General features: G+C 53.9%; 3 protein-coding genes across 3 annotated transcripts; 1 reads left to right on the forward strand and 2 right to left on the reverse strand.

The window, feature by feature from the left end:
* Positions 1–1,034: 1,034 nt before the first annotated feature.
* On the reverse strand, positions 1,035–2,149 carry MIND_01135800 (uncharacterized protein; the record flags this gene model as incomplete). The annotated part of the gene is made up of 3 exons (XM_037367901.1): positions 1,035–1,089; positions 1,128–1,386; positions 1,738–2,149. The coding sequence occupies 3 exons, from the start codon at positions 2,147–2,149 to the stop codon at positions 1,035–1,037; spliced, it is 726 nt and encodes a 241-aa protein (XP_037215733.1).
* An 881-nt stretch (positions 2,150–3,030) lies between these two features.
* Positions 3,031–4,893, reverse strand: MIND_01135900 (uncharacterized protein; the record flags this gene model as incomplete). The annotated part of the gene is made up of 6 exons (XM_037367902.1): positions 3,031–3,719; positions 3,764–3,889; positions 3,941–4,041; positions 4,085–4,222; positions 4,266–4,609; positions 4,660–4,893. 6 exons carry the CDS (start codon positions 4,891–4,893, stop codon positions 3,031–3,033), a joined length of 1,632 nt encoding a protein of 543 aa, XP_037215734.1.
* A 9,846-nt stretch (positions 4,894–14,739) lies between these two features.
* On the forward strand, positions 14,740–15,183 carry MIND_01136000 (uncharacterized protein; the record flags this gene model as incomplete). Its single annotated transcript, XM_037367903.1, has 1 exon — positions 14,740–15,183. One exon carries the CDS (start codon positions 14,740–14,742, stop codon positions 15,181–15,183), a length of 444 nt encoding a protein of 147 aa, XP_037215735.1.
* Positions 15,184–16,161: the final 978 nt, after the last annotated feature.

The raw sequence follows: 16,161 nt of genomic DNA on the forward strand, positions 1-16,161 counted from the left end.
TCTCGTTTGGGTTCCATTCCGACTCCTTCGATTTCTCCAGTTTCATGAAAAACATTTTGCCACGATCCGCAATGAAGTCTGAGAGGATTCGGTCCTTGAGGATGTGTATTGGCCACACCCACCTTCCGCGTCCAAGGGTGGGGGCATCCGCGGTCGTTACCTTGACTGAGACCATGTCGTGGTCTGTCTCTATCCCTACAGACTCGATTCTCCATTCGAAGGTATCTTCAAGCATCTCTCTCCGAACGTATATTCGGTCCAGCCTTGACCTCGCGCCACCTTGAGCGGCAGTCTGTGAGTATGTGTAGGCTATCGTTGTCGGGAATGTGTCCCGCCACCCATCAATCAGTCCTAAGTACAATTTCAAGTCGTCCAGCGCACCTACGGCATCTGGTTCGTCTTCGCGCGCAGGCAGTCTATCCACGGCTGACTCGACAATGTTCATGTCGCCCCCCATTATATCTGGCCTGCGGATCTCCGGGTGGTCTTCATAGTATCTCTTAATCGACTTCCAGAACTCCTCGTTCTCTCGGTCATCTGTTGGGGCATACACTCCTAGGATGGAGAGAGGTGTGCCGTCGCCATTCTTCAATTCAAGGATGAGCGCTCTTCCGGGTACTATTTCCCGCCTGATGATGTTTTCAGTTTCTACCAGGAATTTATTCAAAACTATTGCCACGCCTTGGGCGTTCGCCGTCTCGGTGGCCTTTGAAAACTCGAGTCTTATTGATCGACCAAATAGGGCATCAACTCTTGCCTTCCTTTCGTCGTCCATATGGGCTTCGCCCACAATCAGCACTCCTGTTTTCTTCTCGCGCATCAGCTGCCATATTTCGGGCCACTTATTCTTCTCATTCCTGACATTTGCATGTCCAAATCCCTTCACGTTCAGGGCTGACACCTTAATTGCTGATTTCACATTCTTCTTCCCAGTCCCGCCCGTTTGCGCTGGTCCGGGATAGAATCTGTTGTTCGTGTTGTTTTCTGTTCTGTCCTGTCTATTAATATAACAATGGTTCTGCTCGTCTTGTGCTTCAGACAGCGTCCCGTTTCCATTTCGGGTTCCGTTTATCACGGTTTCCCCATGATCTGGGGTTGGGCTCCTTCGTTCGGGCCCTTGCACATACTGTGCGTTGTCAACGTCTGTATTGACGTTGCCCGGAGTCTGTATCGCATCCGGGTTGGCATCCGGCCAGCCATCGTCGAAATCCTGTGGGGTTATGTTCCAAGGGAGCAGACCCGTCCAGAATTCCTCCAGCTGGTCGTCCGCCCATTCCCCTCCATCGGATCCACTTTCATTGGAGCTCTGCTGATCGGTGGCGGAATCAGCGTCTCCTCGAGTGTCACCGTCGTTGTCCCAAGCCGTAAGTTCGTCTCCATATGAATCTGCAAAGCAGTTAATGAAGTTGTATTGAGGTTGAGTAGCAAGAAAGGCCCGCCGGGATCCCCGCTAAGGATTCCGGCGGATGTGCCTACCGTTTGGGGTTAGCGGGGTATCGCTTCGTGTCCGCCCGAGCGGACACAAGTCCTACCCCGCCATGCCAGGACTGCTGGCCGGCAGACCCCGACCTGAAAAGGTCCCGCCGTTGCGGCGTCACTGGCTTGGGTTCGAGCAGAGTTTGAGGCTCTGCTCGTCACCCAGTCAATGACGCGTAACCCTCCCCCGTTTCCTGTCCCGTCTCCCTACAGATGGTCAGTAAATGTGGCGGGTTCGGGCCGCGTGTGCCTATGGCGCACGACTTCTTCCAATCTCGGGCTTGGGGTTGTTCATAAGCAGTACTATTGCGTCGAAGAACATGTGTACAGGTAGCATTAGATGGGTCAGGTATCGGAACGAGCCTCCACTAGTTGGACGTAAGTAGCGGTCATGTTGTTTATGCCATTCAAGAGCCGCTCGGCAGTCCATGCTCCACGCCGGGGTACTACAACGGTGCGATGTCTCTTCACTTGATGTTTGTGGAGGTAGTGGTTGGCCCTCAAGTTGAATTTCGGGGTTGGGAGATCGGATTCGTGGTTCCGTATTCGCACATGTTTGCGCCGTTGGCGACGGTACATGTGGAGCTGGGATCTCTGGTGCGGGGGCGCGACTGGGTGATGGCGGGGTCGTTTCGTCATTCACGGAGGACTTCTTGTCGGTTTTCTTCGCCATCCGCGGGTTTTCTTTGGGGTGGAGTTGCTCAGGTAGCGCGCTGAGGGTAACTAGATGGGTTGTTGTCACAGCTAGCTAGCTTGCAGGCCACGTGATTGAAAATTTTCTGGGTGCGAGGTCCAGCGATGTGGTTCGATGTCGGGTCAGTTAGCCGTCGGGTGCTCAGCAAGTATTGCCTAAGGCCTAAGGTCCTTATGACACGTTGGGGGGGAGCTCGTTGTTCTGAGCTGTAGGACTCGAGGAGGGTTCTGTGGTATGTCGACCTCCCCGCGGTGGTCAGCAGGGGGTGATTGGTACGGCAGTAGTGGTATTCCCAATGAATGCGCCGCCCTTCATTCGGCAGGCTTGGTGTTCGACCCTACAGGCCGCCCCGTCTGTGCAGGGTCCACGACGTGTGGCCAGAGCGCGTATATGCCTCCGCACCGCGCACTGCGGTGGGGGGTTTATGTGCGGATTCGTCCCATCACCAAAGAGATGGTGGTGGTTCGTGATCAACACAGCCCCTTGATCATCATCGTTTGCAGTCGAAAAAATTAAATTTTGTTAGAAACTTTTAGCGCCGGGAATTAATTCTGAGCTAGATATTGCTCGTCCTAAGTTGTGTACTGTACTCGTGTAGCGGGATTAATCCTCCCCAATTAATTCCGATGTGCAATTAATCCTACCTCGTATGCGTAAATCCTGCCTGTGTTAAATCCCCCAGGATTAATTATGCCCTCAATTAATCCTGCAGGACCTTCATAACCCAACTTGAAGATTAATCAAACCCAGAATTAAATTCCAAAAATTAATCCTAATCCTGACTTCAGAATTAATTGTGGAACCGAACAGCAAAATCGTGAGTCATGACATTAAGATTGTAGGACAGTTACAAGGCTATCTCATCTCTTCTTTGGCGGACGGCTGTCGTCATCAATACCCACCTCTTCTTGTGTGCGCTTTCGGGCGCGAGTCATATGCACTGTTGGCGTAGTAGGTGCCACACGAGTTAGGCGACGACCACCACGACCGTGACCACGGCCACGATGGACTGGTGTGGCTGGCGGTGGGGTTAGAGGTGAGCTTCCGAATAGCTGCCCAAGATGTGCTGGAGTTCCTTGGAGTGGTGTCACTGGTGGCGAAGTAATCACTGGCAGAGGCGGCACAGGGGTCACGGTATTCGGTGGTGGAGTAGTCGACTGTGGAGTTGTGGGCGGGGTCACAGGGGGTGGAGTCGAGGGAGGCGGGGTCGAAGGAGGAGGTGCCACGAGAGGCGGAGTAACGGGAGGCGGCGTAACGGGAGGCGGCGTAACGGGAGGCGGGGTCGAAGGAGGCGGTGCCACGAGAGGCGGTGCCACGAGAGGCGGAGTAACGGGAGGCGGAGTAACGGGAGGCGGCGTAACGGGAGGCGGCGTCGCAGGAGGCAACAAAGCAGTATCTGCGGAACCCTTGGTGCTAGTACCAGCTCTGGAACGTTGCTCTTTTAAAATCTGCTTGTACTTCCGTCGGATTACTTGAGCTTTGGCATCGTCAATATTGACCGACTTGTCGCCATCTTCAATTGTGAATGTTCGTTGCAAATCATCACCGCCTGGAGGTTGTCAGTGGAATGCAGGCCGGGTTGGAACTGCTCACCCTTGCCGCGCTGCGCGTACTCCTTCAACAGCCGACGAAGGTCTACAACATCCGTCTTGTTGACCTTAACATCCGGTAGCATGATTTTGTTATTTGCGTCGACCTGGAGTTGAAGAGGTGAGTCGGCTGTGGATGTGATTAGAATGTAATGATTACCAGCGCTACAGTACCACGAACCATTAAATGTGCGACGGACCAGGCCATTGAACTCGGCCACATTAGTGTCTTCTTCCGATGGGGCAAACGGCTCTACTGTTGCGCTGGGTCCAATAGTGAAGCTGGATATACTCAGTTATGAAATGGAAACTCGATGCAACGCACCAGAATGAGTGGACTGTGCCCGTTTTAAGGTATCCACCACGAATGAACAGAACCATGTCACCAAGACCTTGAAAGTGCTTTGTCGTCAGCAGATGCTTGAGCGTGTCAGAAAGAATTTCGGGTGCGTGTTCTTGGTTACTGCCACAGATAAGTAGAGATTTGTTGGAAATTAACAACCTACTCTGCAATGGTGTCCGCTGTCGGCCCATTACGAAGCAGCTCGTTCTCTGTTTCTGCGGCAGCCTCTAATTCAGCCTTAAGTTCCTCGTTAGAAGTGGCCTCCGCGAAGAGTCGATTAAGCTCGGATTGGTAATAAACACCATTTTTCGTGCTCCCGCCTTGCGCTGCTGCTGCCAAGCGAGCAGAGTTTGCTGCCTCCGTAATGGCCACCTTGTTACGCTTCTCGAATATTGCTTTGGCGTTGGTGGCACGGGGAGCAGAAAGTCCTTTGGGCACTTTCGGCACGGCAGCGGGACGGTTACGGTCGGTGTTGGCGTATTGGTTGCTCAAAATGGTAGCAAGAGTCTGTGTGGGGCGTTCGGTTTTGATTTACAGCAGAATAGAAGTCACCTTACGTTGGCAAAGTCTCCCATGTTATAGTTCTTCCCAGTAAAGTCAAACTCCGCGTCGAAGCGGTGGAGAAGCGTCGTCTTCGCATACTGATCACGCTTCCCGTCTATACGGCCTGACTTGATTGCGTCGACATAGTCGGGGTAAAGATTTTCGATAATCCATGCACGATGCGGATCGTCCTTGAGCCCCGCTGCGCGATACTGGTGAGCAGATCGCGCGAGATGAATGACGGTCATCGTCACGATGTCATTGACGCAACATCAGACCACTGGAATTGGGATGATTCAAGGTAGGGCCGACGAGCGGTGTAGCACAAACTGATTGAAAGTAAATAAAAAGTGTCCTACATATACAGCATTGTAGTAGCAATTGAGTCCAAGACTAGCAAATGTGGGTGTTTCCAGATTCTACATTATCCTCACAAGAGCTTAAGCTTGATTTTTAACTCAGAGTAATATTTCTTCAAAGTATTGAATCACACCAGGGCTTCTGCTAAAGATTGTTCCCAAAGCAGAACATAATTCTAATGTTTAACAGCTCTAATTGATCATCAAGAAAAGAACACTTAATCTGGTCAAGGAGAAATCAAGTTCTGAAAAAAAGAAAGAAAGTGTATTTGCCGCTTTGGTCCCTACAAGGAAATATGTGGTTTCTGTACCTACGTACATGCCCCCCCCCCAACCATATACACTACAGATAAGTGCAGATGGCAATTGTTGCAAATTGTCAGGGGAAACCCTGATGCCGTCACTTGATCCCATCAAGCGCCCGCGTCTCCGCTTGCGTCTCCGCGTCTCCGCACCCTGACGCTCTCCCTCCACTGCCTGCACCACATCCCACATCCAGTGATCCTGAGTCTTCGACTTCCCTGGCCACTCCCCTCCGGAAGTCCATCCAGAATCACCATCATGGATCACTAACGCCATCGGAGACCTCTCCGGATGTGGACGCACCACTTCCCTCCGAGACCTTGAGCCTATGGCCTTCTAGCCTCTCCGGGCTGTTACTTATCAAGGTCTCCCTACCATCTCTATCCGCTGGACGTCTTGGGTGTCCCCAACCTATGTCAGCGTTCGGGCTTACGTTCGGATGGCTGAGCTTTGCCATGGCTCTGCTCTCTACTCCGCCACCACGGCCCCCGTCATTGGGTCTTTTCCTGGGTGAGGCCTACTGCCGTTAAGGCTCGTGCCTACTGCAGCGCCCCAGGCTGCACGCCCTCACACCTCCACCTCTCCGGAGACGTCCGGGGACGTCTCCGAGTGACCTCCTGTCGCTACCCTCCAGTGGTCATGGCTGGCCGCCATTCTCATTGGTCCTCTTCGACACTTCCCGGCCCTTGGGCTAGACCAGACTCCTTCCCTTTCCGCTCCACGCCTTCCCTCTCCGTTTCCGGCCGTCACGTCACGGTCACACACCCGGAGTCGATTCCGATTCCGATTCCGATTCCGACTCCGGTTGTCACGTCACGGTCACAAGTGGAGACGCCCAGAGGCAGCCTGGACCTCCCGAAGCCCTTCTTGAGCCTTCTAGAGATGCCTGGGCCCCTCCCTTGGCATCACGGTCCCAAACCTGCCTCTCCGGAGCTTCGAGGGCTACTCGACACTCACCTAGGGTCCATTAGCGACACCTGACTTCTCCAACCCGTTATCTGTCGCTACACAGTCACTCTATCATTACTCCGGTCACTAGTATATAGTAGTGCACCTGGGCAGAGGGCTCCTTGGCTTGTTCTCTAAGGATTCCCCCTCTGCTCAGGTGAGTCTGTAGCGTCCCTTCCTGTTGTAGTAGTTCACTAAGGATTCCCCCTCTGCTCAGGACTCTGATTTCGAGCCTCGCAAGGTTGCCCTTACACAAATACTGATGTGCATGACACCAGCATCTCCTGGAGCAACCTATACCCAGGACTGAGGAAATTTCTTGAAGTTATTTGGACTCCAGCGGAGTCCGGCCCAGGAGGATTTGGAACACCATGGTCTATTTAAAACATCAGAGAGGATCTGATACATTACACCCTCTGCTTGCCTTGCGCACCGTCAAGGGTTGCATGAGCAGCATCTAGTTTATAGCTGTCTTCTGTATCAGGACATAAAATCCAGAATATTTGTTAATAATAGATGCATCTCACTTAAGCCTCAATATTTTTCAAAAGAAATATTATTACCTGAATTTTTCTCTTAATATATATATATAATAGCCATTTTTTCACTTATCTCTGATATATTAGGTACATTTTTGCTGCTGGACCTTGCAGATTTGGTCTTATATTTTGTGGCACATTTGCCGTATTTATTTGCTACAGATTATGGTTATAAAATGGTCTGTTGATATTAGCTTTGACTTATATCCTATCTGAGAACTTGAAATGTGATCTCATTACTTGCAAATCAAGTCTACTTTGTTTAAGTTTTATTTTCCATCTGTGCAAGTTATTAAACATGTAAATTGTTATTGTCCCTGGTATGAACTGTATGAGTTGTGCTAAGTACTAGGATTATTTACATTTGTTACCAATAAAATAATATGTCTTGAACATGCATATATGACTTTTGGTTTACCATACTCTGGGAATACTGTCCAAAATATTTTCTAGGCAAGCTGTTTTCTTTTGTAAGTATTTTGGGATTTTAAAGCAAGAGTCTCTACTTCAGGAGGGGTCTCGTGACTTCTCACCACCACCATCTGGTGGGAGTGAGAAGCAAACGAGCTCCCCCCACTGCTCTCGAGCAGCGCGGGCAGCCCCACCTGGGAGTCCGATCGCCAACCGCGAACCCGCAACCTGGGGACGTCAACCAAGGCGTCAGGCGCTCAACGGCGCGGCCTAACGGCCAGTAGTCATAACCCCGACTGCGTGTACCACCTGTACAGTACAAATGAAACACGTTCTACTACCCAAGGTACAACGTGGCCATAGCAAGGCTAAACGGACACCTGGTCAGCCACGAGCTGGACGAGTGTCGCAAAGTGACATCAATCAGGGAAAACTTCTTGCCCACAACCACCACGCTGGCTTCAACCAGCGCGAAAACAAGCAAGACAGCCACCGACCAGGCGGCCACCGACAATCTCCCTCCGTCCCGCACTCACCCAGAACGCGTGACTCCATCCGGCGGAGGAGCGCAGGAGAAAACCAGACGCACTAGTCCGCCCCCCGCTACCCAGCCTGGTGTTCACGGGCGACAGCGGACGACTAATTCAACTCACGGCCTCAGACCTAGACGAACCCATGCACGGACCAGATGATGTTTTTGGGGGCAACGGACCTGACGGCAGCCCAACGCCGCCGCCACCAGATAAACGACGCCAAGACGGAGGCGGGGGCGATGGCAAGGAACCGCCCCCAAAACCGCCCTTCATATTCCCGACCAGGGAAGTCTTCCTCAGAGACCCGCCTGCAGAGCGGCGCAAGAACCCACACCGCAAACTGCCGGCTTACTCCCAACCTGACCCAGAAGGACCGGACGACTTACACGAACAAACCTTCGTCCCCAACAACGGGCAATACAACACGGCCGTCATCGCCAATGAGGACCTTCTTGAAAACGTCCACACCACTGTCCGCGAAGCCATCGAGAACGACCCAGACAACCACCTTGCGGTGGTAATAATGATGGGGGGCTGGTATCTGGTCGACGGGTACAAGGGCGTTACAACCGTAATGAACAAAGTCAAGGACTACCTCAAACGCGGAGGCATCATCACGGAGGAGAGTGTCCGCTTCATCCCGCTCACCCCCAACGACACTAAACCATATGCCGGAGCGTATACACCGCCGTTTGCGTTCGCAGTCGAGACTAAGGACCCGCTCACCCGCGCCAACCTGCTGGGCATCAATGTCTTCCAGTTCCTGGAAGATCCTGACAGACTGACGGTCCGCTTCGTTGATTTCGACAAAAAGCGCATGTCGTGGGCCATGGCTGGCTTCAAACCGACAGTCCGAGGCGACGATAAGAAAAGTGCGGATGTACTGAGGTGGGGGATTGTCAACTTCGCTCTAAACGACCCCCACTTCCGCAACATCTTCGAACGCTTCACAGGCCGCGCAGGAGCAGACGTGCTGAACGCGCGTCTGTACAATTTCTTGAGAACCATCGATGTGCGCTACAACCCGAGGGGAACCAAGGAAGGGATATGGATGGTGTATGGCCAACCTCCCACTGCCAATCTCGACAAATGGGAGGAGCTGTGTGTGCCCTTGCGGGTCCAGCGCATAGTCGGCGCGCACAACAGCTTCGAGCCCCTTACCGGCGGCGCGACCAGCATCGAGTACTGGCGACGTGATCCCTCTGAAGCAGCGCCGCCCCAATGAGATCGAGATGCCATGGTGCTTCAGATGCTCCGAAAACGACCACCTACACTGGTGCTGCGACCTCCCGGAGACGCCGGACTGGGCCGGGCCGACACTCCCCGCCACAGAGATGGACACGGTCAACCTGGGAAGAGGGTCGCTCCCGAAGGACGCGGGACCCCGCCAGAATGCGCACCGACGTGGTCGCGATCTGATTGTGGTCAGGACTGCACAAGCCGGACCAAAAGGCAAGCCAAATCGGGGTCGGAGCCAGCAGCGGGGCCGCTTTTAAATAAACGAGCACAATATATAGACTACAAATAAATACATGCATTCATCTACCTGGTAAATGCGGACCCGGTGCCGGACCGGAAGAAGCCGCCCATAGAAGGGGCGCAGCCCAACCCCGCCACATTTACTGACTACACTCTGGTGCAGGACAGGAAACGGGGAAGGGTTCTTGCGTGCTCGGACCGGGGGGGCCTCAGCCCCCCCGGGATGATGAGCGCGCCGCAACGGGCGGGCCTATTTAGGCCGGGGAACGCCGGCCAGCAGTCCTGGCATGCCCGCGACGAATGCAACAAGCCACCGGCGGCGAGTTGTGGACTAACGGGCCCCCCCCAAACCCCGGGCGCAACAGCCTCATGCCCTAGCGAGGATCAGGCCAGCCCAGCAACGCAGTCGAACAAACCAACCTACAAACACAAAACACACGGGACGAGACAACGGCAACCGGCAATTCACACCCCAGCGCCCGAAGGGACGACCGCTCCGCTACCGGCGGTCGTGGCCCTGTTGACGGTGCCGGGGATGGAGGAGGAACAGGCGTAGATGGAACCCCGGAGACACCGAGGGTTCACGCTCAAAACCAGAGCCTAACCCAAAGACGTGTCGATGAAGGAAACCCCGACACGCCAGCGACACAGGATCGCATCGGTGTACCGCCCGCACTGGCGACACCCCGGCACAACATGCCGCCGACCAGCCAGGTCGCAGACGACGGACCGCCCGATTTGGCGCCGCCCATGCTTAACCAGCCGCAGACTAACCCAGTCGCAAACGACGGACCGCCCGATTTGGCGCCGCCCATGCTCAACCAGCCGCAGACTAACCCAGTCGCAGATCGCGGACCGCCCGAATTGGCGCCGCCCAGGCTTAACCAGCCACAGACCCAACAGGGAGCGGGAGGTGGACTGCCCGGAATGGTGCCGCTCCAACCCAATCAGCCGCCCGGCTCAGCAAGCCCATGCGCAGACCGGAAACGACTATGGCCCAATAGCTAACACAGCCGCGAGACCGATCCCCCTCCGGAGGCGCCAAGAGGAATTCCCCGGACCACCCCGCAACGCCCTGAGCCCAAACCAGGGAACGAAGCTCACTAAAGCGTCCATTAAACTGGGGGCGGTGAATATGAATGGCCTCGGCAACACCAACTTCTGGCACCCCGACAACAAATGGTTCCACATGTGGCAGACTATGCGGGAGAATAAAGTAGGCGTAATGGTGGTAGGGGAAGCGCACCTCGACCAGGAACGACATAACAACGTCGAGTTCTTATTCGGACGGGTCCTCAGGGTTATGAACTCCGAGAATCACCAATCGGCCAACGCGGCCGGCCTAGCATTTGCGCTCAATAAAACGCTAGTCAAAACAGAAACGGCTAGGACGACAGAGATAATACCCGGGCGGGCTATGCTGTTGGAGATAGAATGGCACGACGAGAACCCGCTATGTATACTGGGGGTGTACGCCCCGAACGCACCAAGCGAAAATGCTGAATTCTGGTCAGAAGTAGACAGATTCTTCACTGACAACCCACATGTGCGACGCCCAGACGCCATGGCAGGCGACACAAACATAGTCGAGGATTCAATTGACCGACTGCCAGCCCACAGTGATGCAGCCAATGCGACGGCGGCACTGGACACGCTTAAGTCACACCTAGGTCTAATCGACGGGTGGCGGGATACGTTCCCCACGAAACTTGAGTACACATATCACCAGAAAGCCACTGGCGCGCAGTCACGCCTGGATAGGATATATGTGACGGGCTACATGCTAGAGAGTGCGTACGAGTGGCAAATAAGACCACCTGGATTCAGCACAGACCACAAGATGGTCACGGTGAGACTCACCACAGCAGAAGCACCAACAACTGGGCCGGGGAGATGGTCGTGGCCGAAATGCATAATCGGAGACAAAAAACTTACCGAGTACATAGAGACGGAGGGCAGAGCCTTCCACACGGAGCTGAGATTCCTGAGGAGCCAGCCATGGAACAAGGAACACAACGCCCAGACACTGTATGCAAGATTTAAGAAGAAGATACTTACCTTTGCGAGGAACAGGGCCAAGGAGGTCGTGCCGCGCCTCGACAAAGAAATTCAGGAGCTGGAGAAAAAAATGGCGCAAGTTAACAATAATGCGTCTGCTCCCGCGGAAGAGAAAGCTCAACGCCTGGCGGTTCTAACAGACCAGCTGGCGGCGAAGTATCAAAAACGACACCGCCGGAGAAGGATGGACGCCCAGATTAAGAACCGCCTGATGGGCGAAGTCATCAGTAAATACTGGTCAGGGATAAACAAACCCAGACGGCCGAGAGATGTTATACACCGGCTCAGGAAGCCGGCGAGCCAGGACGAACCACCAGTGTATGAGACCTCGTCACAAGGCATGGCAGACATTGCCCGCGACCACCATAAGAAGCTCCAAGACGAAGGGGTAGCGGACACCGATGAGGCGGAAAGGGCCCGGGTGATGGAAGAAGTCCTGAGCCGTGTACAAGCACAGCTGACAGATCCCCAGAAGGAACTGATGAGGAAACGGACGTCGAGAAGTGATGTGGCTGAGGCGTTGAGCAAGTCGGCCAACGACAAGGCGGCAGGACCAGACGGGATACCGTACGAGGTATATAAGTCGCTAGCGGCGAGGTTTGACACGCTCACGAGTCAAGCGCGGACAGCCTTCGACATCATAGGGATGCTCCAGTCGGTGTACAATGACATCGAAGAACACGGCCTAGTGAAGAACACCGGATTTGCAGAAAGCTGGATGGCGCCGCTATACAAGAAGAATGAGAGGGCGGATATAGCCAACTACAGGCCCATCTCCCTGTTAAACACAGACTATAAGATATTCACAAAATCACTCACTATCAAACTAGGAACTATAGCCCCGAGCATAATACACCCATCACAAGCAGGGTTCGTCCCTGGGCGCCAGATATACGACCAGATCTGGCTGACAAAGCGCATCCTCGACCTTGGGGAGGTATCGGAACTGGAAGGCGCGGTTGTTGCGCTAGACCAGGAAAAGGCCTATGATAAAATTAAACATGACTACCTGTGGAAAGTGTTAGCGAAATTTGGGCTCCCGGGGGAGTTCATAAACACGGTGCGCAGCCTCTACTCAGACGCGCACACCAGAGTTGCAGTGAACGGAGTGTTCTCTCAACACTCGTACAAAGTAGGACGTGGCGTCTACCAAGGCGACCCACTTTCATGCCTGCTATTCGACCTGGCCATTGAGCCACTAGCGGAATCACTCAGACAATCTGATCTAAGCGGACTCAGGATTGAGGGGGTTGAGCAAAAAATCATTGCGTCGCTGTTCGCTGACGACACACTCGTGTACCTATCAGGTACTGACGACTATGGAGACCTTCTCAAGATCCTAGACGACTGGTGCTTAGCGTCGGGAGCGCGCTTTAACAAGACCAAGACAGAGATCATACCTGTTGGGAAACGCGAGAAACGCGAACGCCTTCGAGCGACGAGGTGCCTGAACGGGGCTACGGGGACCCAGATACCTGCGGGACATAAGATTGCGGCCGAGAAGGAGCCCATACGCACGCTGGGGGCATGGGTCGGAAACGACCTAGAACAAGTGTCAGTCTGGACACGAACACTGGAAAAAATCGACAACGCACTAGACCAGTGGGAACTTGGCCACCCGACAATGGAAGGGAGGAGACTAATCCTGCTAATGGTGGTAGGAGGGATGACACAGTACCTGACGAAGGTGCAAGGAATGCCGGAGGAGGTAGAGAAGAAGCTGGAAAGGAGGGTCAGAGACTTCCTCTGGGCCGGCAAAAGATCAAGAACGATCAACGCGGAGACGATCTACGCGCCGAAAGACGAAGGCGGTCGAAACCTGCTCGACATAGTGGCGAGGAACGAAGCTGTCACGGTCATGTGGCTAAAATCTTATCTTAAGACAGGCCACGACCGTCCCCTCTGGGCATTCGTAACAGATGAACTCAATGCCCTGAATATCCTTGGCGAGGACAGAAAAGTTGTCGACAGGGATATGAGACTACATGTCTTCCTCCAATCCTGGAACTCCGGCTCGCACACGAACCCCCTGCCAAAGGACGTCGCCAAGATGATGAAAGCGGCGCTTGACCACGATGTAAGACTGGAGGGGTTGTACTTCAAACGCGAAGTACAACGCCAACTACCGATATGGTTCCACATTAAGTCAAGGGCGACGAACCGCGGGGTGTTCAACAATGGCGCAGAGGCGAGATGCCTACGGGAGCACCACCGAATCATCACGGTAGGTGAAACGGAGAAGCTAGCCTGTAACCTGGACGCGGCGGGACACAGACCGAGGCGAAACTGCGACTGCCAAGGGTGCAGGGACACCAGAGAAGAATGCCCAGACTGTGTGTCCCCTCATAAATGCTTCACAAAAGCGCGCAGCCTGCTAAACACTCTACAGGATAAGTGGAACCCGCTCAAACAACAACCAGGAGATGAGCCGACACCAGACTTAATGGTCCAGCAGGTGGGGGAGAAGGAAGTAGTATTCCGACCAGTACCGGCGGGCTCGGACAAACTTCGAGGATGCATTCCGCGTGTTCTGCGAGAAAGAAAGAGGCATACACACGCCCCCGGACCTTGACGGGGAGGTCGAGCCCGACGAACAAGGGGTAATCGTATATACGGACGGCTCAGCGATGAACAACGGCCAAGCGAACGCCCGAGCAGGGGCTGGCACGTTCTATGGAGATGGCGACGTCCGCAACAGGGCAATAAGAGTCCCGCCTGACCTGAAACAAACAAATCAGGTAGGAGAACTGCTAGCGGTCATAGCCGCGGCAGAGGACAACCCGAAAGACATTCCGCTGAAGATACTAAGCGACTCGAAGACGACCATCGACGGCCTTACGAAGCACCTGGCCAGATGGGAGGGGGAGGACTTCAGACTCACGGAAAACGGAGAGCTCTTCAAGCTGGCAACAGCAAGACTACGTCAGCGGACAGCGCTGACAGTGTTCGAATGGGTGAAAGGTCATTCTGGGAATACAGGCAACGATGGCGCAGATGCACTAGCCAACGCCGGGGCCGCGAAGCCTGAAGCAAGCGACCACTTTGACACGACGATACCGGCCGAACTGCGGCTCCCAGGTGCGCAACTCTCACAGATGACACAGTCAAAGATCTACAAGATCATCCGGAAGACGAAGCAGGCTCTTCCGTCGTACCGCAGAAAGTTGGACCGGGCGGACACGGCAACGAACATGAACCTAGCCCGCCAGGCAGCGGTGGACCCGAAGGGTAATATCCCGACAGCACGCTTGATATGGAAAGGCACGCGAAACGAAGTTCTCAGCCGCAACGTAAGGTACTTCATGTGGATGATTCTGCATAACGGGTACAAGGTTGGGAAATATTGGAGGAATATCCCTGGCTATAGCGAGCGTGAGCTGTGCCCATCTTGTCACACAGAAGAGACAATGCAACACATACTGACGGAGTGTCCGACGACCGGCCAGCACGATATCTGGCATCTGATGTTGGCGATGTGGCAGAAGAAGACGGGGCAAATTGTCAGGCCAACGTATGGAGAGATTCTGGCATGCGGAGCCCTCAAGAAGTACAATGCGAACGGCAAGGTGAACAAGGCACTGACCAGGCTGTACAGAATCCTAGTCGCAGAGTCGGCATACCTTATCTGGCAGCTACGACTGGAGCACCGGATCAAGCGTGACGGTCTGGACCCAGCGAGCGAGCAGGAGATACACAACAGGTGGTACAAGCAGATCGACCTGCGCCTCGAGTTGGATAGGCAACTGACGAACCGGTCAAAATGGAGGAAAAAGGCCTTACCACCAGCGCTAGTCATAAACACATGGCGAGGAGTGCTTGCAAAGGAAGACACACTCCCAGCGGATTGGACGAATCCCGCTGCGGAGCTCCAGGTTTTGGTGGGTCGGGAGGTGACGATGATGGGGTAGCTTGCTACTCCGGAGTGCCTTCCCAACCCCCACACGACGCGACCGGCGAGCCGTAACGGCGGACCGGCGTAAGTGCAGTTGTGCGTTTCCTGGTGGTGGATGTGTCGAATGGGGTTTCTTTGTTGTTTGCCTCATACCCTAACTTGGTTTTTGGAGGACGATTGGATCGGCTCTTAGGATCCCACTGGGTGAAGAGAACTGCTGTATATAAATTGTACGGGAGTGCCTTCGAATACTACATAAGTTCCACATAAAGCAAGAGTCTCTTTGACGTGAGAGCGTGACAGCGGCATGAGTGATGCGGTGGTCGTCACAAATCAGGGCACTTTCGGTTTGGTCACTCCCGGTCGGTATAAGCAAAACTGATAAATCAGTTTGTGAATAAAATGGTTCGTCTGAGTATGTGCCTTTTCTGTCTCTTTTCTTCCGCACTTATCTGGTATCAGCCGAAAGCCTCCGAAATGCTATGCGAGATGCTAAGACATTGGAGCGGACCCGGCGAAGCAATTTCGAGCAATTAGATCAAGCTCACCGACAGCGCCACCCAGACGATGTCCCCAAATGGGAGGAGATTTATGAGTCGCGGAATATTGGCGAGGGTGGAGCAGTATTTCAAGTTCAATTTGGAGAAGACGGTGACGATTTTCAGTATATGTCCTGACCCTTGGTGCTAATGCTGAAGCAGCACCACCGACACATGCTGCACAGTACCTGAAACTCATCGAAGAGGAGCCATTGACCACAGACGGCGAGCTCAAGCACACGGGTGATGTCCTCTTAATTAGTCTTGGCCTTGAAGCCGAGGACACCCAGTACGCTCCCTATTTTGTGTTTTCTTGCGTCTGCTAACCACAAATTTAGAGAGAAGATCATGCGGCTCATTGCTCTCGCAAGCCCCGAATCAACTATCAACTCCATGCGGCAAAAGCTTCTCGCAGACCTGACCGTTTATCGAACCCGACTTCTCCGACGCATCCC

Source organism: Mycena indigotica, assembly GCF_014461135.1.
Source record: "Mycena indigotica strain 171206Taipei chromosome Unknown Mind.scaff0010, whole genome shotgun sequence".
NCBI classification, from domain to species: domain Eukaryota; kingdom Fungi; phylum Basidiomycota; class Agaricomycetes; order Agaricales; family Mycenaceae; genus Mycena; species Mycena indigotica.